Source organism: Macaca fascicularis, chromosome 4, assembly GCF_037993035.2.
Source record: "Macaca fascicularis isolate 582-1 chromosome 4, T2T-MFA8v1.1".
NCBI classification, from domain to species: Eukaryota; Metazoa; Chordata; class Mammalia; order Primates; family Cercopithecidae; genus Macaca; species Macaca fascicularis.
This window is the reverse complement of record NC_088378.1, coordinates 68,762,500-68,785,128: the sequence shown is the minus strand read 5'-3', so window position 1 is coordinate 68,785,128 and position 22,629 is coordinate 68,762,500. Positions and strand designations below refer to the sequence as shown.

The 22,629-nt window shown below is 38.3% G+C and overlaps 1 protein-coding gene across 1 annotated transcript in view; it reads left to right on the top strand.

The window, feature by feature from the left end:
• Positions 1-22,629, top strand: part of CRYBG1 (crystallin beta-gamma domain containing 1) — a 214,085-nt gene that overhangs the window by 73,359 nt on the left and 118,097 nt on the right. The window contains exon 2 of the mRNA XM_005552242.5: positions 13,681-13,819. Coding sequence (XP_005552299.3) covers positions 13,681-13,819 — 139 coding nt within the window. The remainder of the gene's footprint in view (positions 1-13,680; positions 13,820-22,629) is intronic.

Here is a 22,629-nt window from a genome sequence, read left to right as displayed (position 1 = left end):
TTAGTAGAGTGCTTTACTCAGAGAGAGCCCATTCTATCCCTCCCTGGAAGAGACGGGCACAGGCCAAGCCTCATTTAAAAACTACTCTGAAGGCCAGCGTCCCTAAAAAGATCTCTTCCTCTGAGTTATTACTGATACCAGAAATACCTATTATTTCATCTCTGTGTTAAACACTGCCCTCTCCTGAAGTCGTCTTTTAGAATGCACATTCACATTGGGGTAGCCTGGTGTATTAGCTTCCTGGGGTAGCTATTACAAGTTGCCATAAACATGGTCACTTAAAACAACAGTTTTTTCTCTCTCACAGTCTGGGGCCTAGAAGTCCAAAATCAAAGTGTCAGCAGGACCATGCTCCTTCTGAAGGCTCTAGGGAAGGATGCCTCCTTGCTCTTCCTAGCTTCCCATGGCTGCCAGCAAACCTTGGTGTTCTCATTGGCTTGCTGCTGCGTCACTCCAATCTCTGCCTCCATTGTCACAGGCATGTGGCTCCGTCTATAAACAAATAGTAAATCCAAATGTGTTTTGCTTTCCCATAACATGCTTACCTTTTAAGCAGAGAATCAATGTTTTTGCATGGTATTTCTTCGGTTGATCAATATCTTCCCTTTTCTACTAGTGAAACAGATAAACTATTGATAGGAAAGCGAGAGGACAAAATGAATAATCCATTGGAATGATTCATGTAATAGTTTGATGTCAAATATTTTTGGTTTTCAAAAATAAATGAACTAATGGTAATTGCAGTTATGTGATTTTCTCATATTTAAAGTCTAGTAACATAAATTGTAACTCTTAAATTTGGTAACAAGAGAAAAATATGGTCAGGTGCAGTGGCTCATGCCTGTAATCCCAACACTTTGGGAGGCTAAGGTGGGAGGATCACCTAAGCCCAGGAGTTTGAAACCAGCCTGGGAAACATAGTGAGACCTGGTCTCGATTTACTAAAAAATGAAAAAAAAAAAAAAGAGAGAGAGAGAGAGAGAAACATTTTGAGTATTTCCCAAATGAGGAAAACCTAAGATTTTCTTCTTTTAAAGAAAAAAAAAATGGATGACAGATTGGGAAATTAATTTTGCTAATAAAATATTTTGATCCTTTTCAGTAAAAAGCAATTGTCAAAGCTGGGAAAAATACCAATAGCCTTTTTTCTTCCATTTTAAACAATGTGCGAAATAGAAAATTTTAATAAAATTTATTTATCTCCTTTTTAATTTTATGAATTTCTCATTTTTAGAAGCATTTTTATATATCCTACCATTATCTAGTTTATAAAAAACAAGTTTGTTTCCTTTTTGAAATATTGTTAATATTTTTTAAATTTTGGTACAAAGACAATATGAAGATATTTTTAACTGAAGAATATGAATACAGAGGTTCTTTCTGTTAGATGGTGCCCAATTTTCACACAGTGAAAGTTTCTACCTTCGTCTTGACTGCAGGAATAAAAATCTCCTGTGTGCAGAGACTATTGACTCATGAGTCCTCATTCTACCTGATGAGATAACACTCCCTAATTTAAAATGCTGTTAAACAAAATAAATATTTTCTTGGGACAGAGTGCTCTGTGGTTTAGTGACTCAACTCTCTCTGTACTGGAAACCTCAACCAGTGGCACAAGAAAAAACTTGTTTTGTATCATCCCTGACTGGAAAAAAAAAAAGCATTTGTTTTATACCCACTGAGTACAGGTTATAGAGACAGAAGGTGATATGGTTCTTAGCTCCTAAAAAGTCTGTGATTAAACTAAGAAACTGATATATGTTCACGGAAAACCTAGATGAACACTTACCAAGTAATACTAGGTCCAACTATATGAAATTGCCATATTTGACTGGTTTTGACCTACAAAAATGGTATTTCATAATGTTCAACCTCAAAGTTCAGAACCACTTACTTTCTCTCCCCTGCGTTTTGCACATCCTTCAGTCCTCTGTGTCAAGAGCTGTACAAGAAACCCATGCTAAGCCTGGCAGTCCCAGCGCCCAGCCCAGGGAAGACATGGGGCTGGTGGCTTTCCCCTTCCAGGGCTGTGCACCTGCTGTGCCGCCGCTCTTCTTCTGCTCTCTACTCCCCCTCAGCTACATTATTTCCATATATATAATTTTCCTTCCTTTAAAGCACATCCTCACCTTATTTGAAACACTTTCCTTTCTTTCTCTCTCTCTCTCTCTTTTTTTTCTTTGAGACAGAGTCTCTCTCTGTTACCCAGGCTGGAGTGCAGTGGTGTGATCTCGGCTCACTGCATCCTCCTCCTCCTGGATTCAAGCAAGTCTCCTGCCTCAACCTCCCAAGTAGCTGGGACTATAGGCACACCACCATGCCCAGCTAATTTTTGTATTTTTTGGTAGAGGTGGGTTTTCACTATGTTGCCCAGGCTGGTCTGGAACCCCTGAGCTCAAGCAATCCACCCGCCTCGGCCTCCCAAAGTGGTGGGATTACAGGTGTGAGCCACTGCACCCAGCCCCTTTCTTTTTTTCTTTCCATTCTTTGTTTCTCCTTTCATTCCATTATTAATCACTATCACTCAGTTGATGGCTGTAAAGCCTAAAAGTAAAGCTAGTGATGCATTTGTGTGAAGGAAAGGGAAAAGCCATGAATCTTGATGTGAAATTAGAAATAATAATCATCAACATGTGGTAACAACAAAAGCTCTGTAAAGTCATCTTATAGCCTCTGAAAAATTCTCCACCCACCATCTCTTTCTGATTAAACTGACGTTTCTCAATAATTCCTATTCTTAAAAAAAGAATAATCTACACTTGAGAAAAATAAACATTATTTCTCACACCATTTTATTGCTTTCTTGTTCTTTTTAAAAACTAGTATTGAAACAATTCTGTGATTCATAATGATGTTCTTTTCTTTTTACTGTGGTATAATATTTCAGCTACATGAAATTGACTTTTCGGGGCTTATGAAATACAGGATTTATTACAATCAGAGAAATCTTGGAGGAAATGAATTTTGAAATTAGACTTGATGGAATTTGATAGCCAAAGATTACAAAGAGGAGAGGCAAAAGCATTAACAGAAAACCCAAGCAAAGACGTATAAATAATGAAGCAAGTGTTAGGTATGGGAAGGGCAAACAGATCTGTCTGACCACAACTGGAAGTCTGAGGTGGAGGGAGGGGAGAAGGAGGTTAGAGTGGTATTGGAATACCCTTAGGGTGGGAATTTGAAGCTGACATTTGGAGCTTGTGACTAGCATCTTTGCAAGGACAACTTTGTTTGGATACATGGAGAGTAGGGATATGATGTGAATCATATCACATCAGAGGGAAGAAGAGATGTGATAATCTCTTCCTCCCTCTGCTTGCGTCTGCACCTTAGAGAGTTTCTATTCATGAGAGCTGAGATGATAAATATCAGTCCATCTCAGATTCAGCTTCACAGCTGTTCCATTGTCTTCAGTCAGCAAATCTGTATCGCTAATGTGTTGCTAATACACATAAGATTTTCCATGAGAAATGATTTTAAATTAGAGTTCTCTTTTGAAACATTAACACCAGTTAATTGAACTAATTCATTAGGTATTTGATGACAATTCTAGTCACTACATAAGGATGTATGTACATAAGGATGTATGTATCTAGGAAGCCTTAAAGCAACTTTGGTCCCTTGTGGAGTTGACCCACCTGGTGCAGGTGAGTAAGAGAAGCCAAATATATGATTCAGACAATTATGAATTATGTATTAATTACTGATCATTTTGTATTAATCATCAAACAACTGGCAGGTATTTGGAAATTGAGTAAGTGGAACATGATGAAACTGACAGTTATAAAAATTAATGTAAAAAAAATGAACCTCCATAAGAATTATTTTGGAAAACTAAAAAAGATAAGGAAACCCACTCTCATATTGAAAATGTTATTCTTTTAGTTTTATATTATTATCAAAAGGCATTTACTCTAAGCACCCTATTATGCGTAGGAATGTTTTAGAGGTCTTGCAAGTAACCTTTAAAGACTCAATTCTCACTTCTGGTCAAGATTTATTGACCACCATATGAAAGAATATATTGCATAGAGCCTTGAAACCTCTGAATTATAGCTGTGAGAAAGTTGAGAGTATATGATCTATAAGAAAAGTAGGTGTTTGTGAGTTCACAAAATACAATAAATGCTAAAAAATGTTTGATACAAGGAACAGTTACACAATTTCTCTTGAAACTTTATTGCTTCTAGAAATGCCATGAAGTAATGATGATTGCAGCAGTGTAAGTGCCATCAAAGCTCAGGATTGATGAAGATAATTATTTGAGTGCCTGGAAGGATTAATTAAGACAGATGAGTTTCGTGCCAGGTTGTTTAGGGACCCCAGAGTTTAAGAGACTCTTACTAATTGTTGCTGGAATGGGTTTTGGACTAGTGAGCTAAGGTGGGGCAAAGGTAAACAAAATAGGCAGATGATGCATATTAAAGATGCTATAAAGTTAACTTCAAAGTGTGTGCCATCACCACAGACTTCTGGAAAATGACAACCAACAGACCAGTTTTGCATGGAACTATCGTGGTTAGGAGGAGGTGCTTTTGAACCAAAGCTTTATATTGACATTATTTGAAACAGTCATAAATAGCAACAGGCTCTACAAGCAGCTGCTATCTTCATGAATCAAACCACCTTTGCAGAAAGCGCTTTGTAGTCACTCAGCCAGTAAACTCTTACTGAGCATCTGTGATGTGACAGATGTTATTATATGCCGTGGCAGAAACAAAGGGACTCACACCCAGGAGCCCCTTAAAGAGATGAGATGAGAGAAAGAGCCATCAGTGATAAGTAAGCTAAAATGTAACAAAATTGCCTGGAATATAGGGTGTGTAGGGGAGCTACATTTGAAAAGTTAGACTGGGTCCAGAAGGTGAAAGCACTTGAATACCAGACAATGAACTAAGGGATTTATTCTGTAGACAGTGCTGAACTATCTGATGGTTTTCAAACCCGACAGTACATCAGGAAGATCAATCTATTTGTAAAGTTAGAATGGATTAAAGGCTGCAGGAGAGACTCAGTAGCAGAAAATAACTGGACTCTTACTAAATTGAAGGCATAATGAAGTTTAGAAGTAGGATAGTGGTGGTTGGAATGCACAAGGGTAGATGGATGTCATACTGGTGAGGTGGAAGAAACAGTTTTCATGTATTTATAACTGCCTCCCTGTCACTTCTTCCTCTAAAAGATTTACAGTAGTTTGCACCCAATTAACAATGCAAATAAATACAGATCAGAAAACTAAAAGAATGATAGTGTGATAAGAGAAACAATTGCTTTACAGAAACACACATTCATAAAGTTCTGTATAATTGTTAAAATTGATTCATGATCAAGTACATGGACCTCATTGTCTAAAAGACAAGGAAGGGGTGAGAAAGAGAAAAGCTTTTCTTGGCATTTCACAATGAGAGAAATCTTTCCCTTCAGTATCCGTATAAAGGATATTAAGTAAGATGGTACCTAACATCCTTCTCGGCATCCCTGCAATATGTCCAACCAAGAGTTCTATGTGGCTGCATCTTATAGTGTCCCTCAAAGCAAGCTCAAATGTGATGACAGAGGACCCCTTAATGAGTGATCAGAGGTGGATTGATTGGAGCAGGAGGGCTCAAAGATGACTCCTCAGAGTTGCCCCTGGTATTTTAGAATGATTTCTCTACCCTTGTGCCTATAACCACATAATTTCTTTTTCATTTTTAGTTTTTGTGGGTACATAGTAAGTGTATGTAGTAATAGAGTACATGAGATATTTTGATACAGGCATACAATGTGTAATAATCACATCAGGGTAAATGGGGTATCCATCACCTCAAGCATTTATCCTTCCTTTGTGTTACAAACAATGCAATTATTTTCTTTTAGTTATTTTTTAATGTACAATAAATTAGTGTTGACTGTAGCCACCTGTTATGCTACCAAATACTAGATCTTATTCATTCTATCTAACTGTATTTTTGTATCCATTAATATAACCATATTCTGCCAGGCTTTTTCCTCCTTGCCTGCTCCATGGTAATATCATCAGTAGCTTTGTTTGGTGCTACAAAGGAAAACAATTGAAAATACCCTCTTTTACATTATTAATTTGTTATCCACGAGCTTAGTAAGATCATTAGTCTTTCTTTGGGGAGTATAGACACTATCAAAATAAAAGCTACATTTTCTCTTCTCTGCGGTTAGATGATAAGAATTTGAATTGCCTTAAAAGGAAAATTCCAGCAATCAAAAAAATCTTTTGTATTTTGACAACTGAAAACAAAACTTGCCCAACTTGACTGTTACAAAGAGAAGCTGAAAAAAATGCGATGATCTTCGGCTTCTGTAAATGAGAGCATGTGCAATCACACATGAAACACAAGACTCTTGATAAACTCGAGCCTTTCCTTGAGGCACAGACCTCAGTTCCTCAGTTCTGGGGATTTGCACAACAATTCTCCTGGTTGTTTTGTCCTCGACCTTGGCTTCTCTTTGCTTGTGCCCAGAATGAAATCATTTCTTCCTCTGGGACCAATGCTAATAAAGCCAAACCTTCTTGAACCTAGCCTGGTTCTGGATGGGTTTCATGGTTCATTAATCATGTGGGGTGATCTGAAATGATCAAAGTCAACATAGTAGTGGTCCTGAGATGCCTTGCTTAACTTTCACAGACTCAGTAGCACCCAAAGCCTCGGTTTCACAAGATAGAAGTATTAAGGCAAACATTTCCAGCCTTTGTTGGAGAGATGATTTGCATCCCACTGGTCAGATGTGAGGGGAACTTAGACATTTCTGCACCACACAGCACATTGGGAGATGGCTCCCAGCCTTCAGGCTGCCATTTTAAAAGACTTGCTGGCTCACACCTGTAATCCTGGCACTTTGGGAGTCTTAGGTGAGACAATCATTTGAGGCTAGGAGTTCAAAACCAGCTTAGGCAACACAGGGAGACCTCCGTCTTTACAAAAACCAACAAAACAAACAAACAGACAAACAAACAAAAACCATCAAAGTGCCCAGGAAGGTGAATGCAATCAGGAAGTAGAGGCTAACTGGACCAGGGAGTGTTACTTTTTACAAAAGCACTGCTAAAAAGGATGAGTAGCAGAGTGATATTCTTATGCAACCACTAGATGGCAGAGTTTCTGCATTCTATTACCATCGGCAACATGAAATACTTGGGTTAGTGATGTAGCATTCTTTACATACCTATAACTTTGAGGATGCTTTGTTTCGAATGAGCATAGCAAATTGTTTTCATTTCCCCATCCAACTTGGAATTTTGTGATCACAAAACTCATCTACTGAGAATTTAAAATTAGTCTCTGAGTGAGGAGTTGGGTGGGTTCTCTAATCCTAACTCTGTCAGTCATTAGCCGTGAGACTTTGAACAGTGAATATCTCTGGGCCTCCATGAACTCATCTGAAAAATGGTATGGTTGGCTCACTAGATTATCTCTAAGGGATCTTCCAACCCAGACATTCTCCTTTCATATTCGAGCCTGATAAATATGCTAGCTCAAAGTACCATCTATATAATTCCTTATAAATTATTATTCAGGAAACGTCAATTGACATTCATATGCATAATTACAATAGCTGATACTTATTGAGAACCTACTATATGGCAATACAGGCTAAGCATTTTACAAGTTTTACCTAATTTAATTCTCTTAACAATTTATCACTCCCATTTTGCAGATGAAGAAAGTGAGGCTTAAAGAAGTAACTAGCTCAAGATCACATAGCTAATGGCCAGGCTGGTATGACTCTGAAATCTGTGTGTATACATTGCTATATTTGATCCTTTATTCAGCTGAGAAAAATATAAATTTGAAGACAACACTGCTTCTAAAGGAGAAACCCATTCTGTAAATCCAAAATCCTTGGTTTCCCAAGGGAAATAGATGTTGGGGTTTTGTTTTATTTCTGGAGATGGGAAAGATTTACATAGCTCTATCCGCACAGTCATTAGATGCCTCTTTGTGAGCCTGGGCTTCCAGTACCATATACATGGGTAACCAACAGGCTCAACACTGTCAGTCAGTCACGTGGTTTCTCAGGAACACTGTCTCTGCAAATCTGCAGTGAGGTGACTGAACCAGGTAACCACTAGGGGCCTTTTCAGGTCTAGCATTATCTGATGGTATGTGTCCGTAATCGAATACGGCGTTTAATGTTAGCAGGAAAGAGGTTGCTCAGTAAATGGTTGCTCTCTACCATTTAGCAGTTGCAGTAAAGAAACACTGTGCACCCTATTAGTGCCGTTTGTTAGTGAATTAAATTTTCTCCTTCTTTGTGGCCAGGAAACTTATGCGCTTTACAACCAATGCCTTAATTCAGAAGAGTGGTTCTATTATCTGGTGTCTTAAGTTCTCTTGAGGAAATAATTCAATTCAATGCAGGTGGAAGCACCTTTTGGTGACTTTGAAATCACAACTCTGAGGCTCAGTTGAACACAGTAATAATTCTTTGGACAGACAATAGATGGCAGTACAGCATCAATTTATAACTAATAAACTATAGTTAAACCTAAACTTTTATGCTACTTTTTATTATTTTGGATGTACATTACTGTAAACCAAGAATTATTGAAGAAACTTATTTAACTTGCCTTATATTAGGCTGCACATATTTAAATGCTTAAGGAATAACTTGGTGGAGTAGACCAACATTAGGAAACCTCGAAGCAGATTTATCAGGGCCACTTTCATGGCCTTCGGAGAGGCCCTAGCACTGTCAATCTTGAGAAAGTAAGAGATTCTCTTTTCTTTTTATTAAAGAGCACCTCCCCCGCCCCCGCCCGGCCCACTTCTTATATAAGCTCCAGGTCTCACAACTCTGGGATTTGTCTGAGAATAGCCATGTGGCTCTTTTAACTTGGAGAAGGGAAAACAGTCTTGCCATTATTAATTTTGCTACCAACTTAATCTCCAGGGAGGGGGCAATCCGGTTTTTATAAGTAAGCCAAATAAAAAGGAAACATAATTGAATGAACTGGCAAATGTTCCACTTACTTCTAAGTCTGAGTAAAATCAAGTACCATACTTAACACTGAAACTTTCTCTCTGGCAGTATAATATCTGTGCTAAAAAAAAAAAAAAAAAAAAAAGGAAGTACAAAGGATTATAATTAGCAAATTAATAAATTATCATCTGCTAAGACTGCAGACCAATATAGCATTTGGCAGTTGTTTTATGTTATTTATCCAAGACGTTATTGTCGTTAATAAATGACCAGTTGTGACTATTCACAAAGCAAACCGTGCTTCCTTTGGCACATAAATTTCTCATCAGGGAGCCAAGCTTAGCCTCTCTTATGACCACCTACACCCTACTCGTCAGGAGTAAAACTAAAATTAACCCTTTGGGTACAAAAGGAATAGAAAGAATGAATAAGACCCAGTATTTGATGGCACAACGGGGTGATGATAGTGATAATAATGTAATTGTACCTTTAAAAATAACTAAAAGAGTATAATTGGATTGTTTGTAACACAAAGGATAAATGCTTGAGGGGATGGATAACCCATTGTCGATGTTGTGATTATTATACTTTGACTGCTTGTACCTCATAAATATATATATATATATATACCTATTATGTACCCACAAAAACTAAAATAATAATAATGAAAAAATTACCCTTTGGAAAAGAAAAGTTAACAAACTTTCCAATTCGTCTTTCCTGTTGCAAACATTTATTATATTGGCTTTTAGGCTAGGGAGACTTATCTATGTGTAGTTCCAGAGGTAACCATTATTCGGAATTGAAAATATTTCTGCCCATTCGATAAGCCCCTGTGTCTACTAGACCTTAATATCCTTGAGGGCAGGGAGTGGAATTGTTCACCTTTGTGTGCCTTGATATATGACATATCATGGAAGATCTAGAAAATGCTGAAAGAATGAATGTTAGATAGTGTTACAAAGTTCCTTTAGGTCTTAGAGACCTCTTGGCACGATTTCAAGTGTATTGCTTCTGTGTAATAGTTTGTGAAGGTTGTGTTTCAGGAGACAAACTTGTCCAGTAAGCTTGCTAGGAATAGAAGGCCTGTGACTGATTCTAGAGAGGAAGTAGAACACGCTCCTGGGACAGCCCGAGTTTCCGGGGCTGGGTGAGAAGCTGCCCTGAAGCAGAACTCTGTTTATGAAGCCCTCTCAGCCCACACATCCCGTGACCTTGCCTCACCTCCAACCAAGTCCTGGGGCAAACTGTGAAATCATGGCATCTATGGCCAGGTGCACAGCAGCATTGTCTGGGTCTGGGTCACGAGGAAAGGGAATTTAGCCAACGCCCCATCATTCCCCTCCTGTCAAAGGGAAGCAGAGGTTATTACGTGTACCACACATACTCAGCAGTTCCTGTTTTAGAATGATGGTGAAGCTAGGGCCTTCCCTGGAATTGTCTGTGATAGTCCTCACCTCCTGTAGGCACTGAAAAACTATTAGTGCCATTTGTTAGTTAATTAAATTGAAAAACTAAGCCTTCCCCCAGAGCCATGTGTACCCTCCCATCTGGGAGATCGTGACCCAAGTATAGAGAACTGACTGTTGGATAGCACACTGTATCGACTTAGTTTACCCCCCAAATCAGGAGGGCAGGCAGGTTCACAGGGTTCAACACGCTATGAGGCCCAAATTATGAAAGTTCCTACTCTGATAGCTCGAATTCCATCTTAAATATGTGTCATCTCTACCTCTCCCAAAGTGTAGCAAGTGTGGGGAACTTATTTTAAGACAAAGCTGGGGAGAGGATAGAATGCACGTCGACATCCATTTGTACCCTCTTCCTTCTCCTTTTTTCCTAATTGAACCTCAGTTTCTTCAGGTGCCTAATTTCTGCACGGTAGTGTCCTTCAGGTGTCAGCCTTAATGGGTTTGGTCCGGTGATCGGTTTAGTGCAGGAATGAAAAGAAGCCTGCTAAGTGGCTTCTAGAGGAGATTTCCCTCATTTCTAAGCAAGTTACTCAGGAAGGAATTATCATACCTCTGTGTGACAGCTAGAACTGTAGCAATTACTGAAGTCAGTAGCAAAGGACTATACTGGTTAAACCAACTCAATCTACCCCTTTTGTTTTATATGTGATTATATATTTTTTTATCAGGCTTCTGTGAGTTGGACTGTTATTTGCAGGCAAAAGGATCCTATGTTTTAATCAGGGATTGTATCACGAGCAAAATATATAGAAAAGGCTACTCTTGCCAGCTTTTAATTATGTAATACATAAGTATCTAGGAAGAAGAGATAGGTCTTTTTTGGAGTGTCCGCCTCTGACAATGCAAAGCTTAGGAAGCACATGTAGATTGCTTTCATCTCTAATGTCACTTGGAGTCAGTCAATGGGCACATATGTTTTTCCAAAAAGGAAAAACATTAAGGGGAGCAGACTGCCTAACATTCATGGTTGACTTTTTACAATGTGTAAGTCCAGTCTATGGCCACACCACCCTGAATGCACCTGATCTTGTCTGATGTCGGAAGCTAAGCAGGGTCAGGCCTGGTTAGTACTTGAATGGCAGACAATGTGTTAAGTCCGCAGCGGTTGGAATAGTCTTCTCTTGTTTGCTGCTGCTTTGGCATATTTGTGAGCAGCAGGACAAGGTGAATACTGTAATTTAGGGTCACTGGAACAATTAGTAAAAATAGGTCTTGATGTAAGACACATTCATGGTAAGACGATGACAGCATTTCAACTTTAAGGTATTTTTCAGTTGTTACTTAAATTCTCCTGAGCTATATGTGTTTCTCTTTCCCTTCAAAAATACTGTATTTAAATTCCTAAGAAGATACTAGCCTCACAGGTAGAAATGTGTTTTTATATGTGTTTATATGTGGCGTAATATATTGTCTTTACTATACACAAGTATTACTTTCATAGTACGAAACTAAAGGAAAAACAAAAAGAAATATATTGCTGTTAATATACCTTTACATTTTATATAATGCAAACAATAATGGTTTAAAAAAAAATATGTACAGGGGCCAAGCACAGTGGCTCATGCTGTAATCCTGGCACTTTGAGTTCGAGATTAGCCTGGCTAACATGGTGAAACCTCGTCTCCACTAAAAATACAAAAAAATTAGCTGGATGTGGTGACACATGCCTGTAATCCCAGCTGCTGAGGCAGGAGAATCACTTGAACCCGGGAGGTGGAGGTTGCAGTGAGCCAAGATCATGCCACTGTACTCCAGCCTGGCGACAGAGCAAGACTCTGTCTCAAAAAAAAAAAAAAAAAAAAAAGTACACAATAGAGTTCCACAAATTATGCCAAATTCTCTATCTCCCTTGCTGATATTACCATATTGATTAGATCTTCCTGCCCCTCTAAAGTGTTAACGCTTTGCTCTATTCCTCTTTTTATCCTTGCAACATTGTAGAAATCCCACAAAAGCAGCTTCTGTTTCTTCTGTGAAATGCTGAGGTCTTGCATTTTTAGTTCTCTTTGTACTTTACTGGCATTCTTCATTCAAAGCTCTCATTCTGCTCTGGCATCTTTATTCCTGTGCTTAGAAAATCTAGCAAACCTTGGATCAGGTATGATGCTCAACTGCAGACAACAAAGAACACCCAAGTCAAAATGGCCTGAAGAATAGGACATTTATTATCTAACACAACAAGAACTCCAGAGATAGGTAATTCTGCTGCTCATTTCAAGAAATCAAGAGATAGGTATTTCCGCTCTGCTTTTTCCTCAGTCTAGTCTCCTTAGGCTAATCCCGCACATGATCCCAAGATGTTCTATCACATTCATCACATGCAGGCATGACCCTGGCCTGCAGGAAAGGGAAACTTTTTCTTCTTGTAGAAGACCTTTTCCCCCATTCCTTCAGCAGACGCCTCTCACATCTCATTGGTCAGGATTGCACCAGAGAAGTAGGGCAAAGTATGAACATTTCAGAGGGTTGGGGGGTATCAATCAATGTGGTAATATCAGCAAGACAGATATGTATGGGCATTTGCCTAAATCAGTTACTGGTGAGGGGAACTGGACACCAGGATTAGAGCAATCCGGACTGACTACTGGGGCTGGAAGCAGCTTCCTCTGAGGCATATGGAGGATGAATCGTTGAACAAATTTAGGATTATTAGCAAAGGCAGTGTGTATGGGGGAGGGGGGAGGACATTGGAGGGTTGAATAAAGGAAATGGTTTTGGGGTGGGCAACCATCAGAGTCTATAAAACATTCTGTCTGCCTTTATTAGTTTCCATTCCTTTTGAATCTGATAAATATTATAATCCTAGGAACAGTTCCTTTTTCTTGGCATAGTCTAGATCGTGTCTCTAACTGGGATTCAGTTCCCACTTTATTTCCAGTGTTCAGGAAACTTACAAATTTCTTTTTGTTATTTCTTAAGAGCCATGACATAGAAAAACCAGGAAATTGGAAAATGAAATTAGATTACTTTCACGCCAAAATCTGTCTATTCATCTAGTTATCTGTCTACCTCTGTCTATCTCTAATTTGTTTTCTGCATAGGATTTAAAAGAATTCAGTTAGGCACAGGGTGAAGTCATCCAGGTTGATTTATAAATGTGCTATGAGAGCACCAGATTATCTACAACGCTGTGTAGGTTTTGAAGAATGATTCATTATTTGGGCTGACTGGAAATATATTAGTACATGGAGAAATATGCCTTTGGGTTTCTTGAGATTTTGGCATTGTTCATAGCGTATTGACATGACTGTGTTTCCATTCTTCACAGAGCTTTGGAGCTAGTAGATGGAAGACATGTGGTTCGAGAGTCCCAGGAATTTCCACTGCACTGTGGGGATTCCCAGTTCTTCCACACCACCAGTGAGGCGCTTGGTTCCTTACTTCTAGAGTCTGGAATATTTAAAAAGGTAATGCTTCGTTTCTAATGTTTGACTCCCGAGAATAAACCCTTCAAAGAGTTAAAGCACTGTAAGATAGCCTAAGAAACACATACTTAAAAGTAATGGTATATATTATATATCATAAATTATATATATCATATATGTCATATATATCATATGTAATACATGTACTATAATATGTATTCTGTAATTTTCTATATAATTATATTTAACAATATAATAATATAAAGTAATTTATTATATAATCTATTTTTATATGGTTATTATATATATCATATATAACATTATATATCAAAGCACCATGATAATACAGAATGAGCTTGGCTGGGCCTGGTGGCTCACGCCTATAATCTCAGCACTTTGGGAGGCTGAGGCAGGCAGATCACTTGAGGTCAGGAGTTTGAGACCAGCCTGACCAACATGATGAAACCCTGACTCTACTAAAAACAAACAAACAAACAAAAATACAAAAAAATTAGCTGGGTGTGGTGGTGGGCACCTGTAATCGCATGTACTCAGGAGGCTGGGGCAGGAGAATTGCTTAAACCCAGGAGGTGGAGGTTGCGTGAGCCGAGATCATGCCACTACACTCCAGCCTGAGTGACAGAGTGAGACTTTCTCAAAAAAAAAAAAAAGAATGAGCTTAATGAATGAACTTGACTCTGCTTTTTGCTGCCTTCAGGTGTCTTCTTCCTTCTTGTAGGTGCCTTTTGCCCACCCTTTTTTCTTTTATATGAACTAGGCTTTAACTTGAAGGCATACAGAGTAATATGACATCTATATTTGGAATTAATTGTTCTTTCCTTTAAGAAGCATTTATGCTTTTTTGTACTGTAAGGCATTCTGAGTTATTTTATCAATAGTTACTTCTTAATATCTAGATGCTTGTACAGAAGGTTCTGACTTAATTATATTGCCTTAAAAGAAAAGTTTTCTCCAAGGTGGGAGATAGAGGAATGTACTAATGAAGGAATTAACTGCATTCCTTCACTTGTGGAAAGATATTACTCATGCACTTACTTGTCTGCAGGATGGGAAAGTAGAATGGTATCTTTAGTCACAGGGTGAGTGAGAGCTAGTTTCACTGCCAGGCCTGAAGGTTGTATAATACATTTCTTGTTGTAACTTATTATAAGATCAATGAGGGTTAATAGCGAAATGTATTTGTCATGAAAGAAATGCTTTCCTCCATCCCAAAAGACATTTGCTTTAGTAACACCGTATATTAAGATTTTAAAGAATTACTTCGTGTGAGATAGAAAGAGTTCTGGAGATTAGCTGCACAACAGTGTGAATGTACTTAAATATTGTTAAGTGTAGTTAATATATTGATCTGTATAGTTCTGTATAGTTAAAAATGTTTAAGATGGTAGATTTTGTTACATGTATTTTACCACAATAAAAAAATGTTAAAGCTTACTTAGTGATGGAAAGCAGTAAAAAGGACATGAAGAGATTATTAGCTTGTATTTAGAACGTGAAAAAAGTAGGTAGTGAAATTCAATACGGAATGCTTTCTAAATCAAAGTAGCATAATATCAGTAAGGGTACCAGAAATATAAAACATTTTATAAGATATTGAGTTTAAAAATCAAATTTAAATTTAAAAAATTAAGTAAGCTGGCTTACTGTTCTTTATACTTACTTTCAAATTGGTTTCACATTTTATTCTTTTCTCTTTATAAGAAATAATTTATAACTGGGGGAAAAAAAAACCCTGATAAACCCAGTCATTGATCCTAGCCAGAGTTTCAAGTTGTTTCCTATATTTGTCCTTTAGTAAGTATGCCTTTTATAATACAAAACAAAAATAGTTATTTGAGCATAATGCAATTATATATCCTATAATGTTTGCTGAAGTCCAGGAAACAATTCGTGACAGTGTTCAGAATTGAGGCAAAAAATAAGTTCCTTGATGTAGGTGGCAAGGAAGGGTCTGCTGTGGCCTCCTCCCTTGCAGAAAGCTCTGGGCATTGGGCTGCCACAGCCCCAAGGCCAAGCCAAACAGGTCAGGGAAGGGAGGAGGCCAGTTGGTATACCTGGGAGAGGCAGAGACTTGAAGCCACAGATTAACTGGGATCCCAGTGTAGGGATGGAGCCAGAGCAGGGAGAAGAAGGGCAGGAACTTGAGAGAGCAAGGAGAGGCGGAGTGTGGTTCAGGCGACACTGTCTCTAAGTGTCACTGGAATGGGTTCAGCCAGGCACTGTCTCTACTCTCTACTCGCTGTACCACACCCGCCGCCTCAGAGAGGCTCAAAATCTCTACAACAGAAGAATTGGCTCTGGGATCCACGTACGATCTGCCTGTTGTCTCCCTCTCTCACCTTCTCCATCATCCCTTCTCCTCTCTCTCTTTTCACCCTTGCTCTCTTAATCTTTCTCCCTCTGCATATCATACCAGGGCTGGGAGGAGGCAAGAGGCAGTACAACAGCCTTTCTCTTCCCCACTGATGTGTTTTAAACTCTGTCTCTTGAGATCATGGCTGAGAGGTTTACTGAACCATTAGCTCAGGAGTGCAAGACCCCACCTACCCACCCACACACACACCCCACTACCACCACCCTGGCCAATATTACTGGGAAACAAATGTTGACTCTATTTAGATTCTGCGTGGTTTAAATTGACAGTGAGTTCTAGGTGCCAGGGGCACCTCCCGTACATTCTAAATTACCCTTCTCTTAATCCACTCTCCCCAGTGAACCTGAGCATTTCCTGCAAGATTCAGCAGATTTGCTGAGGGAATTATAACAAGGACCACCAATGACCTTCTTTCCCAGACAGAATAAATTATATCTATTTATACAAACTAACTCTCACATTTTTAATTTGTATTATAGCTAAGCAATTTACATTTTCCAAAACAACCAGAATTTACCTGTTTCTGTAACTGTTCCATATGTTCTATGTTATTGTATTCGTTTATTATTTTTAACACGTTGTAACATTTCTTAAAGTTGACAATACTATATTGAATCTTTCAATTAAATTAGAAAACGTGCAGGTCCGAACCGAGTGCAGTGGTGTTTATAACTAATTGATCACAGCCAGTTACAGATTTCTTTGTTCCTTCTCCAATCCCACTGCTTCACTTGACTAGCTTTAAGAAAAAGACATTTACTATACCTGCTTGCATAAACGAATACAGATTTATAGCTACAAATACAATACTGCCTCTCAAATTTACACACACAACAACTACAGGAAAAAGTGTAACTACAAATTAGAATATTGCTAGAATTTAAATCTGAAATGAGAAAAATCATCAAGGATTGCATATTTATTTATACAAAACAAGTTTTCCTTTAAACAATTGCATTAAATATTTAGTTGGCTTTAGCATAGAAGCTATGTTTATTTAAAATATTTATATTTCAAACAGACCATTTTTTCACATGAGAGAAAAGCATAAGAAAGTGGTATCATTAAATAAAGACATATTATGTATTTATGTGACAAACATGTGAATTGGATAACTCTTTCTTTGCATATAAGAGTGAATTAACATTGTAGATTATTATGTGTTTTTGTATTTATTTTTATATATCTACTTATATGTATTATATTATATTTACTGCTTAACTCATTTTGGAAATGAAAATGTCTTTATTCCACTATGTGGAGTTATTTCCAGGACATGAAGAGATACCCTTTATGAATTAAAGTGTTTATTTAAAAAAAAACACGGAACAAGAATATTGAGTAATGTATTATTAATTAAAATATAATATCTTCAAAGAGAGCACTTGCCTTAATGAGAATTTCAATGATTTCCAGCATAAGAATATTTTAATCCCCCTTCAATTCTAGTCACTTATTTTCATCTCGAAATTATATGTGACTATAGTGATTATAAATTAAATTGTCATATTTTCAGTTATTCTGGCATCACATTCAAACAAGTAAAATAGAATAAACAGTAATTATTTTATTAATTCAAGCAAAAAAAATTCTTTTGCTTTAACCATTTGGATCTTTTCCTTCTTGGCAGCCTGAATAAAGCTGCTGTTTCCCATTTTCTACTAGTGCGTGTGTGTGCTTTTTAGGAAGAAAAATAAGCCTCTCCTTCCCCCTCAGAACAAAAGTAACTCTAGTCTATAGACTATTGCCGAATCACGGCTGCTCCTTTATAAGTCACTTGTCCGAATCTTAGTTCTTGGTGATGCTTGTCTGCCCCATCATTCAGGAGACATCTGTGAATCTTTAATCTCACTCTTGAGATTGGGATGCTCCCAAATCATCCAAAACAGAGAAGTATCTGCTTTATTATCAACTATCTCAGAGATGGTTCTAACCACAGTCGTTTTTGACAGCTTGTTTTGTTTCTGTTTTTTTGAGACGGAGTCTCACTCTGTCGCCCAGGCTGGAGTACAGTAGTGTGATCTTGGCTCATTGCAACCTCTGCCTCCCAGGTTCAAGTGATTCTCTTGCCTCAGCCTCCCTAGTAGCTGGGATAACAGGCATGTGCCACCACGCCCAACTAGTTTTTTTGTATTTTTAGTAGTGATGGGGTTTCACCATATAGGCCAGGCTGTTCTTGAACTCTTGACCTCAAATAATCCACTTGCCTCAGCCTCCCAAAATGCTGGGATTACAGGCGTGAGCCACCACACCAGGCCTTAACAGCATTTTTCATTGCCCAATTAATTTTATAATTGTAGAGGTAGTATGTTTGCCAATTTCTAGCCTGGCTATTCTAATTTAGTCAATAAGCAGAGCAATTCAGTTCAACAAACATTGGTTGAGGTAGCGGAGAGAAAAAACCATTTTCTAATCCTTTCATTTTCCATGTTTCCCAGGTAGGTGGCCACTTTGAGAGGTGATCTATCCCTCTGTTTCATTTCTCTTCTCCCTCCTGTTATTTCCTCTTCTCTCTCTTTATACCTGTTCCACAAAAGTCCACTGGTGTTTCTCCCAATGCCCAATCCCCAATCTCACCTTATTTCTTAGACTAAACCGAAGCCAAAATATAAAGCATTTAAGGGACCTCAGACTCATTGACCTCACCCCACACCTGCCCCATCACCTGGGCCACATGTCATGACTCCTCCACTGTTGGGCTGGCCTAGGACATAATACATCAACATTATCACTGGGCGCCCACATTGTGTCTCAAGTCGCTTATGCTGCTAATCTCACCGAGCACAGTTCTGAAATCATTCTACAAGACGTAAGACCTCCCCAGATCTTGAAGTCCAACCCACAACCCTGAGGACTAGGACATTTACTAACTGTTTTAGTCTATTTTCTGTTGCTTATTAAAGAATACCTAAAACGGAGTCATTTATAAGAAAAAGGAATTCATTTCTTACAATTCTGGAGGCTACATCTAAGGTTGAGGGGCCACATCTGGTGAGAGCCTTCTTACTGGTGGGGACTCCCAGGGCAGTACAGAGTATTACTTGGAGAGGTGACTGAACATGCTAATGTGCTAGCTCAGGTCTCTGCCTTTTCTTTTAATGCCACCGGTTCCCCTCCCATGATAATTTATTAACCCATTAACTCATTAGTTCATTAATCCATGAATGAATTAGTCCATTTGTAAGGGCAGAGTCCTCATGACCCAATCATCTCTTAAAGGCCCCACCTCTCAATATTGCCACATTGGGGTTTAAATTTCCACATGCGTTTTGTAGGGGACAAATATTTAAACCAAGGTTAGAAATTCTCCATAGTGACTTACTTAAAGGACTTACTAGTGTCATCCATCTGGACACCCCAGCACTTCTATTGGGATGTCATTTCAAATAACTTGTGCCATCTGGTGTGATTAGAGATTGCTGGGCCCTTGGACCTACTTTGTCCCAAATCTCTGCTTTCATCAGCAGTCAGATCTTGCCATCATGTCACTCCACCCCACTCTGGAACCTGTTCTATCCACGTGGGTAGATCTAGTACCTAGCTTAAATCTCTCCACCTTTCCATAGTGTCTGCATGGTAGGAGTCCCTCTGTGCTCTATCAGTGCTGATCGAAAAAGTCAAATACACTTAGGGGAAAAAATGGAAAATAGAGAGCAATGTATATAGCATGTTATATTTTGTGCAAAAGAGTGGGGGAATAGTGTGTGTATACATATATATATGTAATGCATTAAACTATGGAAGTATACATTAAAAACTAATAATAATTATATGTGGTAAGGTGATAAGGGTGGGGGAAATAAATGTAGGAAACACAAGCCTTTTACTGTGTACTTTTTAATACTTTTATTTCTGAGCTGTGTGAAAGTATTGCCTACGCAGAAATTTTCTGAAGATGGAGGAGTGGTTTAAGTTATATTGTGACTAAAGTTAAATTGAAATGGTTTAGGTATCCATGTCTAATTTTTAATGATTTTCTGATGTGCTGTAAACTCTGCAAACAGTCCTGATTGCATTGTCAGAAGGCTACTGTTGTTTCCAAGTTACCTTACTGGGCCATTCTACTCTTTTTGCACAGACTCTGTCCCATGCCTACAAAGTCTTTCCATTTTTTGTGCAGCTTCAGTCTTCTACTCATCCTTTAAGATCCTGCTCAAACAGCTCCTTTTTTGTGATCTCTGCCCCAGGGAAGTTGTTTCTTCTCCCCTGTATTGCCACTTACCTTGAATGCACCTTGAACTCGTACTTATTGTACTGATTTACAAGTCTCCTTCCTTGTCAGACTAGGAAGCCCTAAGGATCAGACTGCATTTGTATGACTGGAACATTATTTATACATTTTTTCATGAATGAAATGCATATATTCATAGTTTTTTAAAAAGTAGAAAATACTACTGTAACAAATGCACAGCATTTCAGCTCTAGTATGAATTTTACTTTTGTTTAGACTTCCAAAGGTAGAGCAGGAAATCTCACCAAATACAAACACATAAGCCTGCTGCGTGCGACAGAAAGAGAATGAGGTAGTTTCCAGAGCATGATACCACCCTTCTCCTCCCACACATGGGGCGTGGAGGTGCCGAGATGCAGGTGAACACAGAGCACAGTGGCATAGGAAACAGTTCTTTGTCCCCAGAAACATCTGATATTACTGAGTGCAACAAGAGCTGCCTTTCCGTACACACATAGGTGCACAAATTGGGCATTCTCCAGGCTGGAGGCTGTGGCTTTGGTATCCTAAGTATGGCATGTCAGACTAGGACACTATATCTCCTGGCACACTATATCTCATAAAAGCTAAATATCTTGTAGTGTATGAAAAGGATTGGTTGCCTATATATAGCCAGCTTTGGAAAAACCCAGGTTATCTATATTTATTTGTGATGTTTCCATTTGAAGGTATTATGGTCACCAGGATGTAATAGGAAAGCTCAGTGAGTGATGTGTTGTCTTCTTTGAGGCACTGACTATGGGTGCTCTTTATTTACATATGTATAAATAAACATATAAATATACAGCAGCCAGTCCATTTCCTGTATTAACTCAAATTAGAAGGCTTTATCTGTTGTAGGGTGTTTTTAAAAAAGAGCATGGTAATATATTTGTTATTTTTCTTCTAAATATTATATTTGCTTGCTGCAAAAAAAAATTTCAAGAATACTGAAACACATAAAATAAAGACTTAAATTCTCTCCTTACCTTGAGAGGTAACTATTTTGGTATGCCTCTCAGGGTGAGGAGAGAAAAAAGTCCAAATGGTTTTTTTTTTTTTTTTTTTCCACTAAGAAATCTTTGTGATCATCTTTCCATGTCAGTCTCTATAAATATGCCTCTTTAGAATTGCTGAGTAGTGTTCCGTATGTATAATATGATGGATGTACTATCACATAGTTTACCAATCTTTATTTGTGAACATTTGAGTTGCTTCTACATTTTTTTCTTTTATAAACAACAACATCTCTATGCTTTTTTTGGTCAGTTATTTTTGCGGGATAAATTCTCTAGAAGTGGAATTGCTGAATCAAAAGCTTGCATATTTTAAATTAAGTTATAGATACTATCAAATTGTCCATTGAAAAAAGGTTTATCAACTTATACTTCGAACAGTAAATATGTCTATTTTCCCACTTTATGAATGTTATATATAATAATTTTTTCATTTTGCCAACCTGTTGATACCTCATTATTTAAATTTGCAGTTCTTCAACTAAGAATGAGTCTAAGCTCTTTTATATGCTTATTGACCACTTGTATTTCTTCATTGAATTATCCTTTCATGTTCTTTTCTCATTCCTGTATTGGGTTACCTTGCTGAAGATACTGTGCTAAAGTAATAATCATTGGTATTCAAAGCTGATCAAAATTATATTTTTATGTGGGACATTTTTACCTTCTTTGTAATTTTTTTTTTGAAAATATCTTAGTGTTCTGTTATCCAGTCAGGTTTAAATTTGTTGTGTGTTTATGGGAGTAGGGGATTGTGAGGGGGAAAAGCTGTAATGAAAAACCCAGAATGCTGCCCTGCTCTTACTCTAGAGGGGATATCCAGAGATGGGGAGCAACAGTGGGACATTTGAAATCATGTTTTGTGGTCACTCATATGCAATGAAACGAAATGAAGTTCTCAGAAGAGTAACTGAAATGCTCTTCCCTCTCACTCACTCCAGTTCTGCTCCTGTGACTTTCAATCCTTTTGTTTTGCTTTGTTTTTTTCTTGAGACAGTCTTTCTCTGTCGCCCAGGCTGGAGTGCAGTGGCTAGGTCTTGGCTCACTGCAACCTCTGCCTCCCAGGTTCAAGTGATTCTCCTGCCAAGTAGCTGGAATTACAGGCACCTGCCACCACGCCCAGCTAATTTTTGTATTTTTAGTAGAGACAGGGTTTCACCATGTTGGCCAGGCTGGTCTTGAACTCCTGACCTCGTGATCCGCCCGCCCCCCCCCCCCCCCCAGCCTCCCA